The sequence below is a fragment of the Panthera uncia genome, chromosome C2 (genome assembly GCF_023721935.1).
Source record: "Panthera uncia isolate 11264 chromosome C2, Puncia_PCG_1.0, whole genome shotgun sequence".
Classification (NCBI taxonomy): Eukaryota; Metazoa; Chordata; class Mammalia; order Carnivora; family Felidae; genus Panthera; species Panthera uncia.
In genome coordinates, this window is record NC_064810.1 from 140,591,768 (window position 1) to 140,613,800 (window position 22,033).

At 36.7% G+C, this 22,033-nt stretch overlaps 1 protein-coding gene across 6 annotated transcripts in view; it reads right to left on the reverse strand.

Annotated features, from left to right (window-relative positions):
• Window positions 1–22,033, reverse strand: part of SLC4A7 (solute carrier family 4 member 7) — a 112,839-nt gene that overhangs the window by 54,531 nt on the left and 36,275 nt on the right. For 5 of the 6 annotated variants that reach the window (XR_007457400.1, XM_049628917.1, XM_049628919.1 and 2 more), the window contains exons 2-6: window positions 14,963–15,044; window positions 10,592–10,738; window positions 3,798–3,936; window positions 3,065–3,225; window positions 1,420–1,608 (exon numbers count right to left, since the gene is read on the reverse strand). Coding sequence is in view for 5 of the 6 variants with exons in the window: in XM_049628917.1 (XP_049484874.1) it covers window positions 1,420–1,608; window positions 3,065–3,225; window positions 3,798–3,936; window positions 10,592–10,738; window positions 14,963–15,044 (718 nt within the window). In the remaining variant the exon portion in view is untranslated. Of the gene's footprint in view, window positions 1–1,419; window positions 1,609–2,608; window positions 3,009–3,064; window positions 3,226–3,797; window positions 3,937–10,591; window positions 10,739–14,962; window positions 15,045–22,033 lie in introns of those variants that run through there. The other variant, XM_049628920.1, reaches the window with a different exon arrangement.

Here is a 22,033-nt window from a genome sequence, read left to right on the forward strand (position 1 = left end):
CGATTAAAAGGAACCAAACGACAATCAGGGAATCATCAGGAACCATCCACATGAGGAAAAAAGATTCAATAGGGTCTCTCTGAGTAAATGAACTCATTTCCCAAAAGTTGAGAGTATACACTACATGAAAGATGAAAATGAGAGGTAAAATGTGACACAGGTGGCTTGCTTTAAAATTACACTTATGCCCCGAAGTAAGTGTAATTCTTTCTTTTATTCTTAGGGTCACTTACGTATACAGAGGCATAACATTAAACAGATTAAAAAGAGTTCTAATGGTCAAACGCTCAGAAGATGGTCTTGAGTATGTTTACACTGAGTTGCAAAAGACGATTACTGTCAAACTTCAGATGTATTAAATCCCATCACCAATGGCTGTTTGGAGAATACTTAAAAGCCATACTATTACTGCCGGGACAGAAAGGAGGAGCAGAAAGACACTGTGGCCCATCTTGCACTCCTCTTCACTCTAATCCTTTTAGGCCTTGAGTAATGGCAGCAGCTAGAGGGAAGAACGACCCTCATAAGCAACTCCAACCCTTTGTATGTAGGTTTTTCAGAGTCACTGTCTTCAGAGCTCTCTTCTGAGAGCCAAAATAGAACCCCAGGGCTGTATTCTTCTACTTTAAAAAGAGGGAGGCAAAGCCTCTGGGTGCTCCAGTCTTAAAACAGGGACAGAGGTAACCGGCTACAAGAACACTGCTGTATCCCCACATGACCACTACCAGACCACGAGTGAGGGCGGAGAGCTGGAACATGTGGGTCCGTGCCACTCTCAGAGGTTAGGAGGACATCGGGGAGGTCATCCCTAGCATAAGAACAAAACATCCATAAAAACTTGCACAAACTGTATAAATAAAGGGCAGTGAAATCATCAAAACAATGCCAGAACACTTGTTTCTGTGCAGCAAATAAAGTAAACTCAGGAAATGAAGAGAAAAATCACTATGAAAAACTCGAATACAGATAATAAAAGTTTAAACCCAAGACTTGGAATTTTAAGAAGATCAAACTTACAGATCATAATTTATGCCTCCTTCATCTATTATACGAGAAGTCTTGACAAAAACAAAAAAAGCAAAATAAATAGGAAGAAGGAATTCAGGATTAGCTATAGTGACAGTGTTCTGTATGTCACCAATACTTAAATGTGCCATTTTAACTAGAGTGAATTTTAAATTTTTTCATCTAAATGATTTCTACAGATTAATGGTCACGTTGTCAAGAATGGTATTTTAGAAATGATGTTTTAAATACAAAGATAACATTATTTTTTAAAAAGAATAAAAGGGATACTAAAATGACCCACAGAATTATCTGCAAGAAATATCTTTCTTCTCCCAAATACTGACTGTACTAGACTGGAATGCTGTTAGAGCGGAAGGGTTAGCGAAAATTGGATGCCACAACTTATCTCACCATTCCTTTCAAGCAAGTGAGGGTCAGAATGTTTCTTGCCTATATCTGCAAAAGATCGCACCAGGGGAATCCGACTGGTGAATCTTTTCTCATTCTGATGATGATGTCTCTTCAAAAGAGCTTCTCTGACATTTTCTCTTATGGACTCATCCAGTTGGCCAGAGGCTATCATGTTGTCCAATACCATATCTATTGAAAGAAAAATAAAGATAGCAGCCATTGTTATTAAAGAAGCTAACACTTGGATGACCGTAACACAGAGTAAGCAATAAATTGTAAGTGGAACCTTACTGAAAAACAAGATCTTTAAATAGTTCTAGAAAGTATTATTCTCTTCTGATATTGTATAATGTACACATAAGATAAATATGAACATTATCTAAGGAAAATAAACAAGTTACAAGGAGACCCTTATTTTAATAAGTCCTGTTATTTATTTATAAAGGGGCCACACTAATAGCTTCCCTGTGGTTGGAAGTGCTTTCCTGCTATGGACACAATTCTATTAAAGTGAATATTCAATAATACTGGCTTCCTAAAACATGAAGGTATTTTATTGCTTCACTTCATATTTTTCATCAAAACTATAGATGGATATCTGGACTCCTTCATTCAGTAATTAACTATTTGCCTATTACTTGTTGGAAATACAGCATTTAACTAAGCAGATCAAGTTTCTGCTCTCACTCTTCCAGAGGTAGAAATACCAGTGAGCAAATGAAAAGGTAAAATATCATGAAGCAATAAATTCTAGGAAGATGAGTACATCGGGGTGTGAAGGCGGTGGGGGGAATTGATGTAATGCCATATGATACCTTATTGTAGGGGCTGGACTATTTTTATAACTATATTTGTAACTACTTTTAACCTATAAATAAATAAATATGTATCTATCTATATCTTTTTTTTTTTAAACAGTGCCACTAATTTGAGATAAAGAGTCAAGTTTTGAAACCTCTAAGAGTCCTGTAACAGAAAACTGGAATCAACCTACCTAGCAGGTAAACTGTAACATTAACACAATGACTAGAGACTGGCATACAAGTGGACCCTGGATTATAAAACATTACATTGTAAATAATGAAAATATTACATTGTACTATGCGATCACTGCAAAGCCAAAGTAAACGTCTCCTACTCAAGAAATCTGTACATTCACAGGGAACTGACTTTGATATGAAATTCATACCTCTCTATACTTTCTAGACCTTTCTTCCTTTTCTTCCTCCTCCTTAGATTACTTTCTTTTTCCTTGTACCACCTGTTCCTTGTTCCCATGTGTTCAGTCTAAAAATAGGTAATACATTTAATGTACTCGTGGATCCTCCCCAGATACCTTCGTCCAAAACTTGAAGAAACAAAAGCTCTTTTCTCTACATTTCCCGAAACAGACCGCATATCCCACTTACGGCACTAGTCACTTTCTTGCTGGTATTGTAGTTAGGACTGTCTAACTCAATCTCCTAAACTCCATTAAAGACAAAAGGTGTTCTTTATATGTGTACTCCTCATGTGGTCCCACACAGGATGGAAACTCAACACAGAGCTATTAAATCAAGGGTCTAAAATTCCACCACATTTCCCTAACTTAAATACCTCTAATTGCAGTGCAAATTAAATATTAAAAAAGGCAGACTACTATAACCTGCTATTTCATCTAGAGTGCTTGCTCTCATATCCAGCATGACTGTTCCATTTAAGATGCAACTCCTGAGTTCAAAAAGACTATGCAAAGAGAGAGTTGCCACATAAGGTTTACTCCACCGGTCACCGCCATCTTCAACATCCTCTTCAAATTTCAGCCATCTGAAATGTGTAATACATAAAAAATATTTTATAAATAATGAGGATTATAAATAATGAAATCCTTATTATTTGCTTCTTTTAATGTGAAACACATAAACCTGTTCTTTTAAAGATAAACAAAGATCACCACCACCAACCACAAAATTTGGCTACAGACACATCTTTGCAAATCAAACTAATAGTCCACAGTATCTATCCTCCCAGGTTACCTTACAGCTCCTCCTCCTACTCAATCGCAACAGTGACCCGCTGTGGAATTGCCATAGTTTCCACTTCTAATTCTCTTTTAAACTGAAAATATGCAGCGGGACCATGACTTTTTCAAATGTATTTCTCTAATCAAAGACATTAGAAAGTACAATTAACATAATTGCCTTCTGTGCTGTATTAAAGTATCCCTTAAGAAAACGAATTTTGAGAATTAAGAGATACACTGAAGATATAACTTCCACACACGAGGAAATTCTCTGCTCGGTATTTCAAAGCACCAGGTAGCTCATAAAATCATTATATTTACATTACAAGAAGAAATCAAGAAAAGCCAACTAAATACTGAGACTCAGTATTACTACCTGGCGGTTTCTTTCCATTCGTACTCTTCTCCATCTCTGTAACACAGTTCATCCATTTCCGTAAAGAGGTCATGCGGAATGTGCTCTTCATCATCATCTTCAGTGCCAAGAATGAACTGAACTCTTTGGGATGGTGTGTCTTAACAAAAGAATTTAAATACGCTCAAAAATTGCCACAATTCATTCAAAGATAACTCGGTTTGAAAGTGACATGTTTTTGTGATAGATAGATAGATAGATAGATAAATAAATAAATAAATAAATAAATATACTCTTTTATTAAAATACTAAAAATTTTGAAGGAAACGAGGACCAACAATCTGGAAATAAGAGTCTCACACAGAGGTCACCTCCACACACAAAAAAAGAAAACCTGTATGGTAAAAATAAACAAATGAGGGATGCCTGGCTGGCTCAGCTGGTAGAGCATTTGACCCCTGAATCTCAGGGTTGTAAGTTCGAGTTGCACGTTGGGTTTAGAGATGACTTAAAAATAAAATCTTTAAAAAAAGATAAACAAGTGAAACTAATCTTATAACTGATGTAAAAACAAATAAAAAAAAGCAACTTCCAAAACGATGGAACACTATGCTCAAAGACAGGAGTTTTTTCTCACTCAAAATACAAGAACATGCTGGAGAAAACAGAATTTGTAAAAATATCTAATATGTAACTAAATTCAAGAGTGAAAAAGGAAAATCTCCAAGGTCCAAAAAATGATGAGAAAAAGCAAAGCTAGGGGTCTACAGAAAGTGGCCTTTCCTGCCATCGTAGAGAAGTAAAAACTCTTGTCAGCTGAGGTTAGGGAGGCAGGACAAGTCACTGTTAAGAAACAGATACCGCACTTGTGGCATCTGAATTTAAACTACACAGTACAGGCTCTCAAGAGAAATCAGTATAAATCCTAGTCCAGGACAGTTGAAAGCCCTGTGGCCACCAAACAACCAAAAGCACCAACTGAAAACAAAACCAAATCCTGCTGAATAGGAGACAGGAAGTCAAACTCAAAATTTACACCAAAGTAAACAAAACCTCCAGGCACTTACACGTGCAATGAACAGGTTAAAGAGTAGAAGGAATTCACATAGGAAAAGACAAATCTGAAGAAATTAGACAGACTGCACCAATGACAAATAAAAAGATGGGAAACAGAAGGTTCAGAGATGTAGAGAACAGAGTAAGAAAATCGACCAGGCGGCACCTGGGTAGTGCAGTGGGTTACGCTCTTGGTTTCACCTCAGGTTCATGGGTCTGAGCCCCACATCACGTTCTACGCTGGAGCCAGGGCCTGCTTGGGATTCTCTCTCTCTCTCTCTCTCTCTCTCTCTCTCTCTCTCCCTCCCTGCTCACACTCTCTCTCTCTCAAAACAAATAAACTTGAAAAAGAAAAAGAAAAAGAAAAAGAAAAAGAAAAAGAAAAAGAAAAAGAAAAAGACAATCAAACAGGAAGAACCCCAGAATGAAGAAAATACAAAGAACGGGGAAAAAGCAATAAAAACTGTATTAGAAAATTTTCCAGTATGTATATCACATGGATCTTCATATAAAAGGACTACCCTTGGACCTATGCAGGACAAACTAAAACATACTGTGACTGAAGTTACTGATGTTTTGAAATTTTCAACGTTTAGGTCTTGCAATTCCTTCATCAGATTTATCCCCAAGCAGTATTTCTGGTGCTACTGTAAGTGGCAATTTCTGGCTGTTCATTGCTACCAGAGAAATATACGGAAAGGTAATTGATTTTGTAGAGTGCAACCTTCCTAAACTCACATAGTTCTGTAGTTTCATAGACTGCTCAGGATTTACTAGATACATGATCCTGTATGTGTAAATAAAAACAGCTTTACTTCTTCCTTTGCAAGCTGTAGGCCTTTAATTTCTTTCTTGCCTTATTACACAGGCTAGGTCCTCCAGTACTATGTTCTGTAGAAGCAGCACAGAACAACCTTGCCTCTCTCTCTCCAAATCAGAAGGAGAAAGCACTACATCTCTTCAGCACTAAATGTGACATTAAAGAAGTTTCTTTAATAGATGCTCTGTATCAGTCTGAGGAAGTTTTCTCTTATTCCTTGTTTGCTTAGAGCTTTATCATAAATGAGGATGGAATTTTGTCAAAGGCTTTTTCTGCACCTACTGAGATAATTATATGGCTTTTCTCCTTTATAGTATAAATATGATTATTTATATTGATAGTTAAACTTTACACCAACTCTGCTTTTCCACAGGTTATCACACTAACTTCCTATTGCTGTTGTAACAAATTACCACAAGCCTGGTGGCATAAACACAAATTTATTCTCTTATATATAATTCTGAAGTCTTACAGTACTAACCTCATGGGGCTGGTTCCTTCTGCAGGCTCTAGGGGAAAATCCATTTCCTTACCTTTTCTCGCTTCTGGAAGCTGCCTACATTCTTTGGGTCTGAACACTTCCCCCTTACTACAATCACTTGCTTCTGTGGTCACATCCACTACTTCTTTGATCTTTGGACTGCCTCTTACTAAGGACCCCTGTGATTGTAACTGGCCAACCTGTATTATCCACTATAACTTCCCTATCTCAAAATCCTTAACTTAATCACATCTGTAAATTCAAATTTGCTATAAGATTAACATTCACAAGTTCCAGGCATTAGGAATTGGGACATCTTGGTAGGCATTATTCCTCCTAACACAGTCATAGTATCCTCTTTAGATACTGCTGTATAAAATGCGTTTTTAGTTTGCTAAGAATTTCTGAAACTACATTCATGGGAAATATTTAGTTTGTAATTTCATTTTCTTATAACATCTGTATCTAATTTTTGTATCAAGGTAATGCTGGGTTCATAAAAATGAATTAGGAAGTGTTCCTTCATCTTCAATTGTCTGGAAGTCTGTGTAATTTCTTCCTTACAAGTTTGATGGAATTCATCCATGAGCTCTGTGGGAGTAAATTTCCACTGTTGAACTGTTTTAGACTACAAATTTAATTTCTTTATACATACAGGGTAATTTAGGTTATCAATTTTTAGTAGCTTTTATTCTTAATGAATTTCCCCATCTCATCTACATTATCAATTTTGTTGGCATAACATCATTCATAATATTCCCTCATTAGTCTTTTAATATCTGTAGTATATGTACAGAAATATTCTGCTACTGGTAATTTATATCTTTTTTTCCCCTCCTAATCACTCTAGCTACAAGTTTATCAATTTTACTGGTTTTTTCAAAGAATCAGATTTCAGTCTGATTTCTGCTATTGTTTTTCTGAGTTTTATTTTATTCATTTCTGCTTTGGTTTATATTTTCCCTTTGTTTTCCTTACTTTGGTTTACTATGCTCTATGTTTTCTCTTAGTTTCTTAAGTTAGAAATGTAAGTCACTCATTTCAGATGTTCCTTTTCTAATATAAGGGTTAAGTGCTATAAATATTCCTCTACTCATTGCTTTGGCTGCATCTAACAATTCTCAATATATATGGGCCGTCTAACTTTGCACAGTACCATGCTAAAGGAACCTGCACATCAGAAGCATGTTCTCACTTCACAAGATTTTATCTCAATTATTGCCAGTACTGTGTTTTATTTTTATGAGTTCAAAATATTTCCTAATTTCTGTTGTGACTGCTTTTAACACATGGGTTATTGAGAAGCATCTTGTTTAATTTCCAAATATCTGGGGATTTTTCTTGATGTTATTGTAGTTTAATTCTACTGTGGTCAGAGAATACACTTTCAATCTTTTAAATGTATTAAGACTTGTTTATGGACTAGAATATTCTGCTTTTGTTGGGTGGAGGGCTCAATGAATGTGAATATCAATCCATCTGATAATGTTATTTAGGTACTCTATATCCTTATTGATTTTTTAACTTGTTCTATCCATTACTGACAAAAGAGAGTTGAAATCTACAACCTTATAAATGTATCCAACAACAATACATTTATCTATCTTTTCAATTTTATCAGTTTTGCTTCATGTATTTTGAAGCTTTTACTACACGCATATTCATTTAGGATTGTTACACCCCGGTTTCAGCAATTTAATTTTTATGTGCCTTTGTGGGGTTCTCTTCATATTTCTTCTTAAGTTTTGTTGCACTCCTTGAACCTGTGTGTTCAGAGTTTTCACTAAATTTAGAAATTTTTCAACTAGTATTTCTTCAAATTTCTTTTCTGCCACCCTCCTTTCCGGCACTCCAATTATACATATATTAGACTAACTGATATTGGTCTACAAATTATTGATGCTCTATTCACTCTAGGCTTTTCTGTTTCACTTTGGGGTAGTTTCTATCACTATTGTCTTCAAAATCACTGATCCTTTTTTTCTGTTGAGTCACATCCTCTGTTAATCTTACCTAGGGTATTTTTAATTTAAGATACCTTATTTTTCATCTCTAGAAGTTCCATTTGGGCTTTCTTACATTTCCGAATTCTCTGTTCATCACAGTTACATCTTCCTCTATCTTCTTGAACATTCAAAGTAAACAGTGTAGTTGCTTTAACATGCTGTTTTCTAATTCTATCCATTCTGTCATTTCTGGATCTGTTTCTACTGATTTATTTCTCTTGGTTATGGCTCATATCTTCCTATTTTTCATATTTCAAGTAATTTGTAGATACCAGATAGTGTGAACTTTACATGTTTAAGTGCTAGATTTTACAGTATTTCTTGTAGTAGTATTATACTTTGTTCTGGCAAAGACCTTTAATTTAATTCTTTCAAGACCTGCTTTAAAAATTTTTGGAGATCTACTGCAGTTTTTAGTGCAAAACTAATTAAGACCTGCTATTATGGCAATACCCTTCTGAGAACTCTACACAATGCCCTGTATGTCAAGGTCTTTCCACTCTGACTGATGGGAACACACCCTATTCCCAGTCTTACGTGAAATCCAAGAACTAGTTAGCCTACTGCCTTCTGATGGTTACTTCTCAGGCCCCAAGTAGTTTCCTTTGGCTTTAACCAGTACTCCACCAAAGATTCAAAGGATCTTTCTTCAACCTTTGGAACCGTCTCTGTGTATAGCTCTCTATTCTCTGGCACTCCACACCTGACTAGCTTCTTTGGCCTTCCCAAATTCCAATCTCCATCTCAACTCTGAGAGCCTTCAAGGAAGGTTCTGTTCCAGATTCCCTTCCTGTGCTGTGGCCTGGAAAAACTGTCTCTAGGTAATATGCTCAGACAAGCACAAGGCTCATCTTGCTTCCCCTCTCTCAGAGGTCAGAGTCCCATACTGCCTGTTGTCCAATGTCTGCAAATTACTGTTTTATATATGTACTATCTTTTAGTACAGCTTTTTGAGAGATTCCCATCACACTTAGTCTCTCTAAGCTGAAGTGTCTCCATCTACACACTGAAAACAATATCTGTCTTTTAAAAAGTGCAGAGAGGATTAAAAGAGATGTGGTATATATATACAATGGAACATTATTGGGCCATAAAAAAGAATGAAATTTTGCCATTTGCAATGACATGGATGGAGTCAGAGTATAATGCTAAGTGAAATAAGTCAATTAAAGACAAATACCATATGATTTCACTCATAGGTGGAATTTAAGAAACAAAACAAGCAACGGGAAAAAGAGAGACAGAGAGACAAACCAAGAAACTGACTCTTAATTACAGAGAACAAACTGATGGTCACCAGAAGGGAAAGGATTAGGGGGATGAGTTAGATACGATGGGGATTAAGGAGTGTATTTGTCATGATTAACACTGGGTAATGTGTGGAACTGAATCACTATATCACACACCTGGAACTAGAATAACACTGCATGTTAACTAACTGGAATTAAAATAAAAACGAAAAATAAAATTATATTAAAAGTGCAGAGAGGATTAAATCAAAGGGTGTATGTCAAGAGCTTGGTGGAATGTTTAGCACAGAATTGGCAAGGCATAACGTACATGCTGTAGCTGTATTACACATAGGCATCATTCCCTCTTCTTCACAAAAATGGTCCTTTGGCATAGCACACAAGTGCCTACAGGGTACTGCTCACGTAACTTTTCTAGAATGCACATAGGACCCGTGTAGAGATGGCCATGTAGGCCCATGATGTCCTAAAAAAATAATGATGCCTTCGATGTCCACTACCTGCAATGTCTTAAGAGTCCTCAGGCTGCACAGCTGTTTTATCTGGCTCTCACCATACGCATTTCTTAGGGCCACTTAAATCAGTACTACTAATATTTATTATAACATTCTCTTTCCTCTACACTATGCCTTTTTTTTTTCCTGATTTCCCATCTATTGGCACTTCTATATTTGTCTACTTTCAAACAAAAATCTTGTCCTTTCATAGACAATACTATCAAATCAGAGCACTCTTATTTGCACAGATAACTGAGTAGTTCAACTTAGTGGATAAAATTTTCTAGCCAAAAAATGTATTTAAAAATGAAAAAAAAATTTAATCTTGTCCAGGAGCCTGAAGATTCCAGATATTTGTTCCCTGCATATATAAATGATGAGATAAGTAATAGAGAAAAGAAATAAAACCCAAACTGAAGTGTACATGTCAAGTCTCAATTATTATGATTCCAAAGCTGGAATACAATGAAGAAAACAAAGGCCCTTCCTTTTTTCACTTCTCCTAAGTAGACCTTAGCCTATAAACTAAGTATCTTTCTTGTAGAAAAAATATTACTTCAATTAGTATTCTTCAAGACTTATAAAATATGTATGTCTAAATTACAGCAGACATAAAATTTAAGAAAGAAAATATTCCACTTTTTTGACAAAGCTTTCCGGGAGAGAATTTTAAAGTGTTAACAGAGAACTACTGTCTTCTCTTACCATAGGAAGGAGACTCCCGTCCATCTTCTTTATCTGATTCTTTATCTTTTCTCCTCCGGTGGTGATGTTTGTGTCCCCGGTGCCTGTGACGCCGACGACTCTCTTTACTAAACGGGACGTGAACACCAATATAAACAGCTCGATGACCTAGCCAAAAGTTCAGAAACATTACTGGTTTTCCAAAAGGGACAAAGGTAATATACACAATAGTATACCAAATTTTACTTTGATAAAAAAGAATTATATATAAGTTAATGTAATTAACAGTGTTATTTCCTGTTCTTTTATTTTACAGAGCACTAAACAGAATGTTACATCATGGGTTAACACCACTGACTGATAAACATACTAGATAAACAGGTTACTTGTGTAAGCATTAGTTTGCAAGGCTAAAAACGTATTTTGAGAAAGAAATCATACTATGCAGACATAAATTTATTCCATCTACATTTAATGTCAACCCTAGGTGACAGAGATTCTTAAGAGATATGTCTTAATGGTAATACTTTATAATCAATATTCACAAATGGACATTTATAAATATTTATTAAAGTTTTGAAAATCCCAAATCAGTAAGGTCCAAATTCCTGAAAGTTACATTAAATGTAAATGGTCCAAATATTCCAATTAAAGGGCATGAATTGTCAGATGGGGGGGCAATACAATAAGGTTATCATATGCTTCTGGAATATAAAAGGTCACTGCTGATGCTGCATTATTCTGAGTTTGTATTGTAACCAACAAAACAGTTATAAAAGGCAGTCTCTGCTCTTGCCCACTAAATAAAACTTAATCAGGGAACTAGGACAGCTAGCAGCACTATGTCAAATACTGAGGCATGAACTTGATTTCTTAAATAGTTTAAGTAAAGTTCCTATCTAAGCTGTGTGAAGTGAAAGGGTGGTGGGCTACAAATTTAACTAACTTGCAAGCATGCAAAAGCCTTCTGACACACAGCTGCTATTTGTCATTATGTACATTTAAAAATTAACACGCTAAAATATGAATAGTCAAGGACACTCTTTTCCTAAAAATTTCATTAAAATGGCCAGAAAATAAATACTTCAAGAAAACTCAAGATCTTCATCTTTACATGAGATTTGAATGTACAGCCAATCCTCATTATTTGTGAATTCTTTATTTTCCAGTTTGCCAACTTGCTAAAATTTATTTGTAACCCCAAAATCAATACTCCTAGCAATTCTGCAGTCATTTACAAATATCCAGAGCAGCAAAAAATTTGAATTGCCCAAACACACATACCCAGCTAAGTTTGAAAAAGGTGACACTCTTGATTTGTTTCAGTTACCAATATATTAATATCAGTAAACTAAGTAATCACATTCAAAGTAAAAGAGAACTAGACCTACAGAAATACAATGAATTAAAATTATCTGCTTAAACATCCTCCAGGACCTAGTACTCTGCCTAATATATGGTAGGCCCTAGATTTAAAAAAAAAAAAAAAAATTGTAGAAATTAACTACCAATATTTTTTAATGTTACCAGAGAATCCCAAAATTAAAAATCATTTATATAGCACTGGGGGGGGGGGGGGGGGGGAAGCAATGACAAAAATGTTCTGGAATTAGTGTGATGATGGCTATGCAATACAGTGAACATACTCTAAAAAATTAATTACACACTTTATTTTTTTAATGTTTTTATATTGTATTTATTTTGAAAGAGAAAGAGAGAGGGAGCGAGCACAAGCAGGGGAAGGGTACAGAGAGAGATGGAGAGAGAGAATCCCAAGAAGGCTCCACGCTCAGCCCAGACCCTGACCATGAGATCATGACCTGAGCTGAAATCATGAGCTGGATGCAGGAGCGCCTGGGTGGTTCAGTCAGTTGAGCGTCTGACTTTGGCTCGGGTCATGATCTCGTGGTTTGTGGGTTCGAGCCCCAAGCTGGGCTCTGTGCTGACAGCTCAGAGCCTGGAGCCTGCTTCAGATTCTGTGTCTCCCTCTCTCTCTCTGCCCCCACCCCCACCCTACATACACTCTGGCTCTCTCTCCTTCAAAAATAAATAAACATAAAAAAAGAGTTGGACACTTAACCACCTGAACCACCCAGGCACCACTAATTTATACACTGTAAGATGATAAAATTTACGTTAAATAAATTGTACTTCAGTAAGTAAAAAAAAAAAAATTATAACAAAACTCATGATTACTATCTAATTTTAGTGAAACTATGTTCTTTTGAACACTACGGAAAAATGTCAATTAAAGAGTCACATTCTCATCACTGTGCCCTGGGAATTACAAAGTTGTACTCAAATTAGTATTAATGGGTTCTGGCACATAGCCCCAGTACACCAAGTGAAAATAAATTATAGGAGTTTCCAATTTAGAAAGAATAGATAAACGGGAATATGCCAGAATCCGAAGATTGGGAGCTCAAGCCTTATCGTTTATTTGGCTCTTATTATCACCCTTGGTGTCCTCTGCTATAACTTTTTCTTTCCTTTTTCTTTAACCTTTAACTTTATTCTGTCAAAGACCTATTCAGACAAACTCTGAGATAAACTTAATCTCTTCCTCAAACTTGATACTGAAATTTAGATACATACAAGGTACGTAAAGCTAAAGGCTCTGGGGTAAACAAGGGAAGCAAAAGAACAAACATATAGCTAAGTCTGCTCTTCACGTTCTGGGTCACACATATTTGAGGGGTGACATTAAATGCTAAATGATGGATTCACCACACATTTTAATTGATAAAATTATTGCTAAACATTTCAACTGCCCTAGTCCCTGGAATTCACAAAATCTAACCTTAAACTTATAGATAGCAGACGTTCCTTCTAGAAGCCCTAGTAAGCCTAGACTTTCAAAGTCAATTTTAGGGGCGTCTGGGTGGCTCACTTGATTGAGTGTCCGACTTTGGCTTAGGTCATGATCTCACAACTCATGGGTTTGAGCCCCACGTAGGGCTCTATGCTGACAGCTCAGAGCCTGGAGCCTGCTTCAAATTCTGTGTTTCCTTCTCTGCCCCTCCCCTGCTCATGCTCTGTCTCTCTCTCTCTCTCTCTCTTTCAAAAATTAATAAACATTAAAAAATAAAAAATAAAGTCAATTTTAATAAACAGGGCTTTCTTTCATCTCATAATATGGAGAAGACTTATTTGCCTCTTTCCATGTCCTTTTTAAGAGCAATAGATTAAGGCCCCCATATGGTACCAGCTTTCACAAAAAGCTGTAACTTAAAAATGTAGTTCCCAAAAAGACCCCAAAATAAATCTATCAAAACATTTGCCACAAACACCACCCTAACCAAGTATTCAAGGTTAACGTCACCAGGAAGTCACGTTGATATGCGTCCTCTGACATGATACCTTGAAAAGAGCATGTCACTTCTGTGGTTTGTTCCCCAAATATCTATCATCTCAGTCTGTTCATATAACATTAGACAAACCCAAACTTAGAGACATTCTCTAATCACTACCCTTCAAATATGCTGAGGTCATGAAAAACAAGGAGAGACCAAGAAACCGTCCTAGAGAAGACCAAGGAGATGGGACAACTACATGTACTACCAGATCCTGAACTGTTCAACTGGATCCTGGAACAGAAAATGCACATCAGTACAAAAACTGGTGAAATCCGAATAAAATTTGTACTCTAGTTAACAGAAATATACCAATATCTTTCTTCATTTTCATTAACTTACGATGGTCATGCTAAAATTTAAAAAAGCTGGGTGAAGGGTATACAGGAACACTCTGTACTATCTTTGCAACTCTTCTGTAAATCCAAAATTATTTCAAAAGGAAAAAAAAAAAAAAAAAAGAAACCATTTGCCAAGACTTGTTCCTGGAAGACAGAGTAGCAAATAATTCATTTGCTCCATAATTCTATGCTGAGGTTATTACAGCACTTCAAAAGGCTGATGTAACAGACCTAGAATATGAACATCTAGATGACAACTAGTGATAACTGCAGCTTATTAGTCTGGCACTCTAGTTTGCTAAAAACACATATTACGTAGCTTGCTAGAAATGAAAAAAAAAAAAAAAAAAAGAATCAACTGATTTTGCAACTGTGGTATTTTAATTTCCCAAGGCAAGTAATGGTAACCACCAATGAAGTCTGAAAACCATAGATTCTGAAATCTACGTTATGTCAATACTTTCAACAAAGATAATCAAGGAATGTTCTATTAACAGATATGAGTACGGTTACATGGGTGTTTGCTGTATTATCCCTTAAACTATATTTAGAAAAGCGTTAAAACATTCTCCCAAATTGTATGCTCTACCTCACAAAAACGAAAAGTTCCACAAATAGCAGGTAAAGTTTAAAGAACAGTAACAAACTTTCATTAGTAATTTATCCTGCTATACACAGGGTATTTTAAACAAACTTACTTTCTAGTTCTTCTTTTTCAAACTTGGTGTTCACAGTTGAGCTGGTTTTGCCAAGATCCACAACGGCTTCTTCATCAGGACCCTAAAATGAAATTATTCTCATTTACTCATGACATCAATATACACCAAAGACCTTCTACTAAATAGGGGCATTATTTGAAATAGTTAAAAAACAGATAACAGATTACCTTCCTCGCAAAGAACCTCGCAAATAATTCAATTCTTATTATAGCTAACTGCATTCTTTTTAAATTATTTTTCTAGGCTTTTCTCCCCCCCAATCCACAGAAGATTATTTCAAAATTTCTTGGTAAGAATTGAGGTGACAATTTTTCACTGGTCCTTCTATGGCAGTTTACTAAGTAACTGGTACGTATATTCACTTCAACAGAAAGACCATCCAGATCAGAAATGAGAGAAAACTGGGGCTGAGGGGTGACCCTTAGATATCAATATGGAATGTTTTCTTTATTGTTCTCTGCTCTTAGGTCCTCTAGTTAAAAGTGAACACTGAATGCAGCTATACTGGGTTGTATTATGGTTCCACATAAAATGATCAAAAATGAGTCATAGATTAAATATGTAGCACCACTTCCACTTGCAAATTAATCAAGGGCCAATCAAAGTTAAGAAGAACTTTTCATTTCTCTGCAAAGAAAAAGCCGTGACAAACTTTAACCTTTAAGGAGATCCTAACTTTGAGTTGTCTAAGTCTACCTTCATATTTGTTCCCTTCCTCAGTTCAACAAAAAGAAACATCTATATCGTAAAATATTGCAGAGACTGTTTTTAAGAGAATAAAATTTTAGCTTTAACTTCCCTTCTGAAGCTTCTAACTTAACTTTGAAAGAAACGTTATTACGCTCGAGATTCTGTGCCACAGATAGAGACAGATGAGCAAATTCCCTTCCCTCGAAAAGTCTTCCATTTGAGCTGTAGCCCTCCCTGGACCCTGGCCCGGCATGCGCCAACTGTAGCTGTGCAAGGAAATATTCGGCCTGGCCAACGTTTCCCAGCGCTCGGAGGCCTTGCACCTTGTCTAACACGACCACCACAGGGGCACCCAGACTGGGCGGGCAAGGAGGACGCCACCACTTGCAGTTCCTCGGCAAAGTCTATTCCATTTTAATACTAGGGAACAGTGTGCAAGGAGGCAACAGTGGACAAGGACTCTGCTATGTCCAACCAAGCCTGGGACCGGGGAGACACGCTGAAGGAAGACTTTCAAGAGTTTGCAAAGAGATGCCAAGGATCCGAGGAAGAGCTGGCCGATATTGCACAAGCCCGGCTGAACTTCGAGAGGAACACGGAGCAGCCCACAGAGTCTGTGCTGCATACGCGGCCCACTGAGGAACCCAGGATACGAAACGTCGTTCAGCAAACCAATCACACCGGAGAGGGCCCAGCCTATGACGCTTTTGCCAAAGAATCAAAGCAAAACATGAATGCAAGGAAAAGGATGGTCAGGGAAGAGGCTAAAACCCAGAAATGACCTGGAAGGGGCTGGGGGCTTGATGAAGACACAGGTGGATACCCTGGATCCAGTTATTCAAAGCAGGCAAAAGGATGGGCAACAGGAAATGGGCCCTGTTCTGGCTCAGATGGAATCAAAGTATCACAAACCTTCCAAAAGCAGGAGTAAAGAGCTTTCAAGAAAGAAAATGAATCTAATTCATTCTCTTTGAAGGTCCTTATGCTATGATTGGTACTTTTGCAGGCAACAGAGACCACTGGAGTTATAGAAGAGAATTAAATAATAATAATAATAATAATAATAGCAACATTAATTACATTATTAATGGTCCACTGAATATTACTTTTCTAGAATACTTTTTTATCCATCCAATTCTAGTACTTTTCAAGTTTTGCAAGACACATTTTCAGCCATTCCCATTTTTATGGGTGATCTTAATAGTCCAGGATCTCCTCTAACACTCAGAATAAACCAGAAAGAACCGTAACGCAGTTAGCTTCTAACCACTGTCAATGTCCAAGCATAAACTGAAAGACTAGTTTAAGAAAGAATCAAATAGGAGGTTGGTTAAAATGATCTTCTGAAATCTCCTCCTACTTCTGATCTACAGTAACACACTTTTGTGTATACCTTTTTTCAATATATACACTAGATTCATACACAACTGTTCCTTATTATCTAAACTCTGTGTCTAAGTTCTCTTATCTGAAAATTCAGAAACTGAAACAATTTGATTAAGTTTTTAAATTTTTTTTTTTAACGTTTATTTATTTTTGAGACAGAGAGAGACAGAGCATGAACAGGGGAGGGGCAGAGAGAGAGAGGGAGACACAGAATCAGAAGCAGGCTCCAGACTCTGAGCCATCAGCCCAGAGCCCGACGCGGGGCTCGAACTCACGGACCGTGAGATCATGACCTGAGCTGAAGTCGGACGCTTAACCGACTGAGCCACCCAGGCGCCCCTGATTAAGTTTTTAAACAAATCCCCTGCTACCCAAACCCTCAATTATATGCTTCCCAAAACTTCCCCGAAACCAAGAAACAGTACATTAAGGCAATGCAGATCTTGATATCCAAACTTACTTTCTGAAGGTTAGATATCCAAATATATAATCAGATAGATTTGGCTATCAAGAGTTTGTTGTATAGGACTTTGAAGGACTGGTGTTCAATTTAATACAGAAAACTCAGAGAAGCTAAACGACTTACTAAGGTTCCATATCTAAAGGAGTGGGAAGCAGGCTGTGTAGACTCCAAGATATTTTCATATAGTGGACTAACAAAGAAGACCAAAAACAGACACGGTTTATGGTTCTTCAAACTGCCTCACAACAATCATACACCCTTAGTAATGAGGAAAGGCTAGAGTAGAAAGTATAGGAATACACACACACACACACACACACACACACACACACAGAGTACAAGAAAGAGTAGTTAGTAATTACCACCCATTAAGCATGTCACACTCTGAAATTTGTAGCTCTCCTCCAGTGATTTCATGCCCAGGTACAAAACACAAGCAGTCTCCTAAAGGACAATTATCCAAGAGGTAGCATACTGTGTATTCTTAAAGGGATTAACTGCTCTCATTCCAAACTTTCATTAGCAGGAACAATTGCCAAGACAGAAAGCTAGGAAGCAAAACATTTTTCTCTTACCCTAACCAAAAAAAACCTCTTTTCTTTCTACACAGATACACTTACATGTTTAGATGTATTACCAACGCGATCAGCTAACACTCAAAAATAGCTTAAGTTGGACACCTAAACATCTATCATACAAAAATCCTCCCAATATGTCCAAAAAGTGGCATGTTGAAAAAAGGGTGCCATCAGCATATCCCCTCATGACCCACCCAGCTTTGCTCCCGTTCCATAGTGTCTGTGAAGCCTTAACTAAGTCACTTCACTTAAAGCCAAGTAAGAAGATCATTTCATTGTGACTGGGCTTTCAACAATAATGTTTTCATGTGTAACTTGCAGAACAAACTAAAGTTCAAACTTTTAAAGTCTAAAAATTTACAATACTAGTTCTGTAAAGACAGGGTTGGGGGGAGGGTTCGTCTGCATTTCTCCCTTCTCTTAAAAATTTCTCATAGCTTTTCAACAGCTGTGCAACATGAATCAAAAAGGCAACCTGCTATAAATGCATTTACATTAAGGAAGCCACACAAATTGGTCATCTTGACATATTACGAGTAATACAACAAAGTATTCAGGCTGCATAAGGCTGAATACTGAAAATCGCTAACAAAGCCATCAATGCTTCAAGGGGGTAATACATTTCTGAATTAAATAGACTGCATTTTAAATCCTACCATTTTAGGATAATGCTTCAAATATATAACATAAAGTATGTTAATATACCATATAAACTACATTTGCGTTAACATATATACAAAAAAATGCACGTATGTAATAAATCTTCGGAAGGCTAACTTTGAAACAGCTAACCCTGTCTCACACTAATGATTAGGAAAGCAATTACACACACATGTAGTGTGTAGATTTTTTTTGTTACAAACATGTTTAATTTTAGTCATTTAAAAAGAGAATGAATTCAAATTTCTATCTGTTAAAATATCACTTATTTTTACATTAGCATCTAGAAAAAAACTCTTCCTCATTTTTTAACTCCAAGAATATAGTGGAAAACTAAAACTAGTAACAGCAAAGAGCAACCCCTGACATCAAAATGTTCTTAACATCAGATAAGTGACATAGGCCGATGCCTATGAAGTCTTCCTAAAAAGAAATAATGCTAAGGCATTGAGAAAATTCAAATACACGGAAGAATTAAAAAAGCACCCAAAGTATGTCAATGTAAGACTGACTCACTCTAATCTTAAAAAAATTATTTTGCCTTAATGTCGAATTTGTATCCCATTTCTATTTATAAAATAAGGTAACTATTCAGAGTACCAGTGTTCCATAATAAAGAAGAAAATAGATTTAAGAATTAGCCATAAAAGATCATAATGAAAATTTAAATTCTCTATGTATGAAAGGACACATGCACAAGGTTATTTATTTATTGCAGCTTATAACGGGAAAAGACTGGACACAACCCAAGAGTCCCTTAATAGAGGTATGGCTACACACCAATGGAATACCAAGCTACTGGGGGGAAGAAAAAAAAAAAAACAAGGACAGTCTATGTACGGGCGTGAAAAAATATCTAAGATCTATTATAAAATGAAATACACCAAGGTAGAGAACAATATATATGGTCTGCCACTTTCTGTGTAAGAAAACCCCCAGAATAGGAACATCTGATTTTGCATAACGAAACACTGGGAAGGACATACAAGAAAAAGAAAAACTTATTACCCATGGCAGTAGAGACAGACTTCTGAATTCATTATTGTTTACATTGCTTTGATTTATTTTAACTGTGTGAATACAGAGACTTAAGTACGCCATGTTCTGAAAGTCATTTACCTATCTATCTTGGTGCACGGTGGGAGGAGATACTACATGAAAATGCCAAGCACAGGGCATAACCCACCAAAAAGGCTCCCATTTTTACTGAACTAAATGAGGAAACTATTCTGTGTTTCTACAAAAAATGCTTCCCTAGATTAGATAAGCCTTATGAGTTACAAACAAATATCTATTAGTTTCCTAATTAAAAGTGAAGTGAAGGCTTAAAATGTATCCTGAACAGTATTATGGTCATATAGAATTATTTACAGGAAATGCCTACGTAAGTATCTAGGAGAAAACGCCAAGATGCTGCAACTAACTTTCATAACAATATAAAACTATTACTTTAAGGGATTGCGGCGGGGGACGGGGGGGGGGGGGGCACCTGGATGGCTCAGTGGGTTAAGCGTCTGACTTCGGCTCAGGTCATGATCTCATAGCTTGTGAGTTCAAGCCCCACGTCGGGCTCTATGCTGACAGCTCGGAGCCTGGAGCCTGCTTCCGATTCCATGTTTCCCTCTCTCTCTGCTCCTCTCCCACTTACTCTCTCTCCCTCCCTCAAAAACAAATAAACAATAAACAAAATTTTTTATTTTTAACGTTTATTTATTTTTGAGACAGAGAGAGACAGAGCATGAATGGGGGAGGGTCAGGGAGAGGGAGACACAGAATCCGAAACAGGCTCCGGGCTCTGAGCTGTCAGCACAGGGGCCCGATGCGGGGCTCGAACTCACGGACCGCGAGATCGTGACCTGATCCGAAGTTGGCACACAACCGACTGAGCCACCCAGGCGCCCCTAAACAAAATTTTTTAAGAGTTTTTTTTAACATATTGTAAATTCAGACATACCTAAAAGAACTTGTTAAAATTCACCCGCCGTTGCTCTACATTAGACATGCTGATTCAGGAGGCTGAGATGAAGAACGAGTGTGTCTATGTATAATGAGCTCCTTATGTGATTCTGATGCACACCGAAGTTTGAATATCACGTCCTTGGGTTATGATTCAGACTGAAGTCCTACATATTTAAACTGCTCTTCACTAAAGACTGCTTCGTGCCCTTAATCATTTTAGTAGGCCTGCCTGGGACCACTGCCAGCTTCATTTACATGGTTTTGATCCTTCAGAAAATGAAAAGTACATTCCAATTCACGATACTGTAAAATTATTATACACTTTCATTGTAATACACAGAACCCCAAATTTATTAGTAGAGTTCTAAAAGTTGATCTGTATGTTAGAAGATTACCCTCAAAATGTGCAAGGTAATTTACCAAAGTATATATAAATAACAATGTTGTCCCCCAAAATACAAATTTCCTCCAAATAATTCCAATTCCCAACCATATCCCCAACTACCACCAAGAGGTGAACTTAATTAGAAAATTTTAAATTTATGGCCAAAAAGCTTAAGAGTAAGGCAAATAATCTTTCCTAATCCAGTTAAAGGGAGATCAATAATCAATGACCACCATTTCATAAAATAAGAGCCAAAGAATGATATTCATAGTTTCTAAAGAAGTCATTTAGTATTTTTTAATTCATTCATTACTCTAAAAAAAAAAAAAGCAGAAAAGAAATAAAAGGTATATGGGAAATTACTGCAAATTTAAAATTGTAAATATTATTTTTATTTTTTTAATGTTTATTAATTTGAGAGAGAGAGAGCGCACATGCAAGCAGGGAAGGGGCAGAGAGAGGGAGACAGAGAATCCCAAGTAGGCTCTGCGCAGTCAGAACAGAGCCCAAAGCAGGCATCAATCTCACGAACCCTGAGATCATGACCTCAGCCAAAATCAAGAGTCAGACACTTAACACACTTAACTGACTGAGCCACCCAGGCGCCTGTAACTAAAAATTTTAAACTCAGGCAATCATGCAATCCCCACAGGAAAAAAAAAAAAGAAAATTTTGAAGCCTTGAGAAAAATGCTTTGTCCCCAGACACAGGAGGAACTGGGCAGATTCAAACACTGTAACAAAAAGCCTTCAGAAATGTATTTCAAATACCACCGTTAAAACTAAAGACAATGAGTTTTAAAAGAAAAATTTCAAAAGAAAAAAGTGAAGAAATGAAAGAATGTTAAGAGTAAGAAAACTGAAAGAGGTATGGGGCAATAAAAACTGGCAAGTAATGTCCTCCAACAGTAAAGAGGATCACTGGAGACA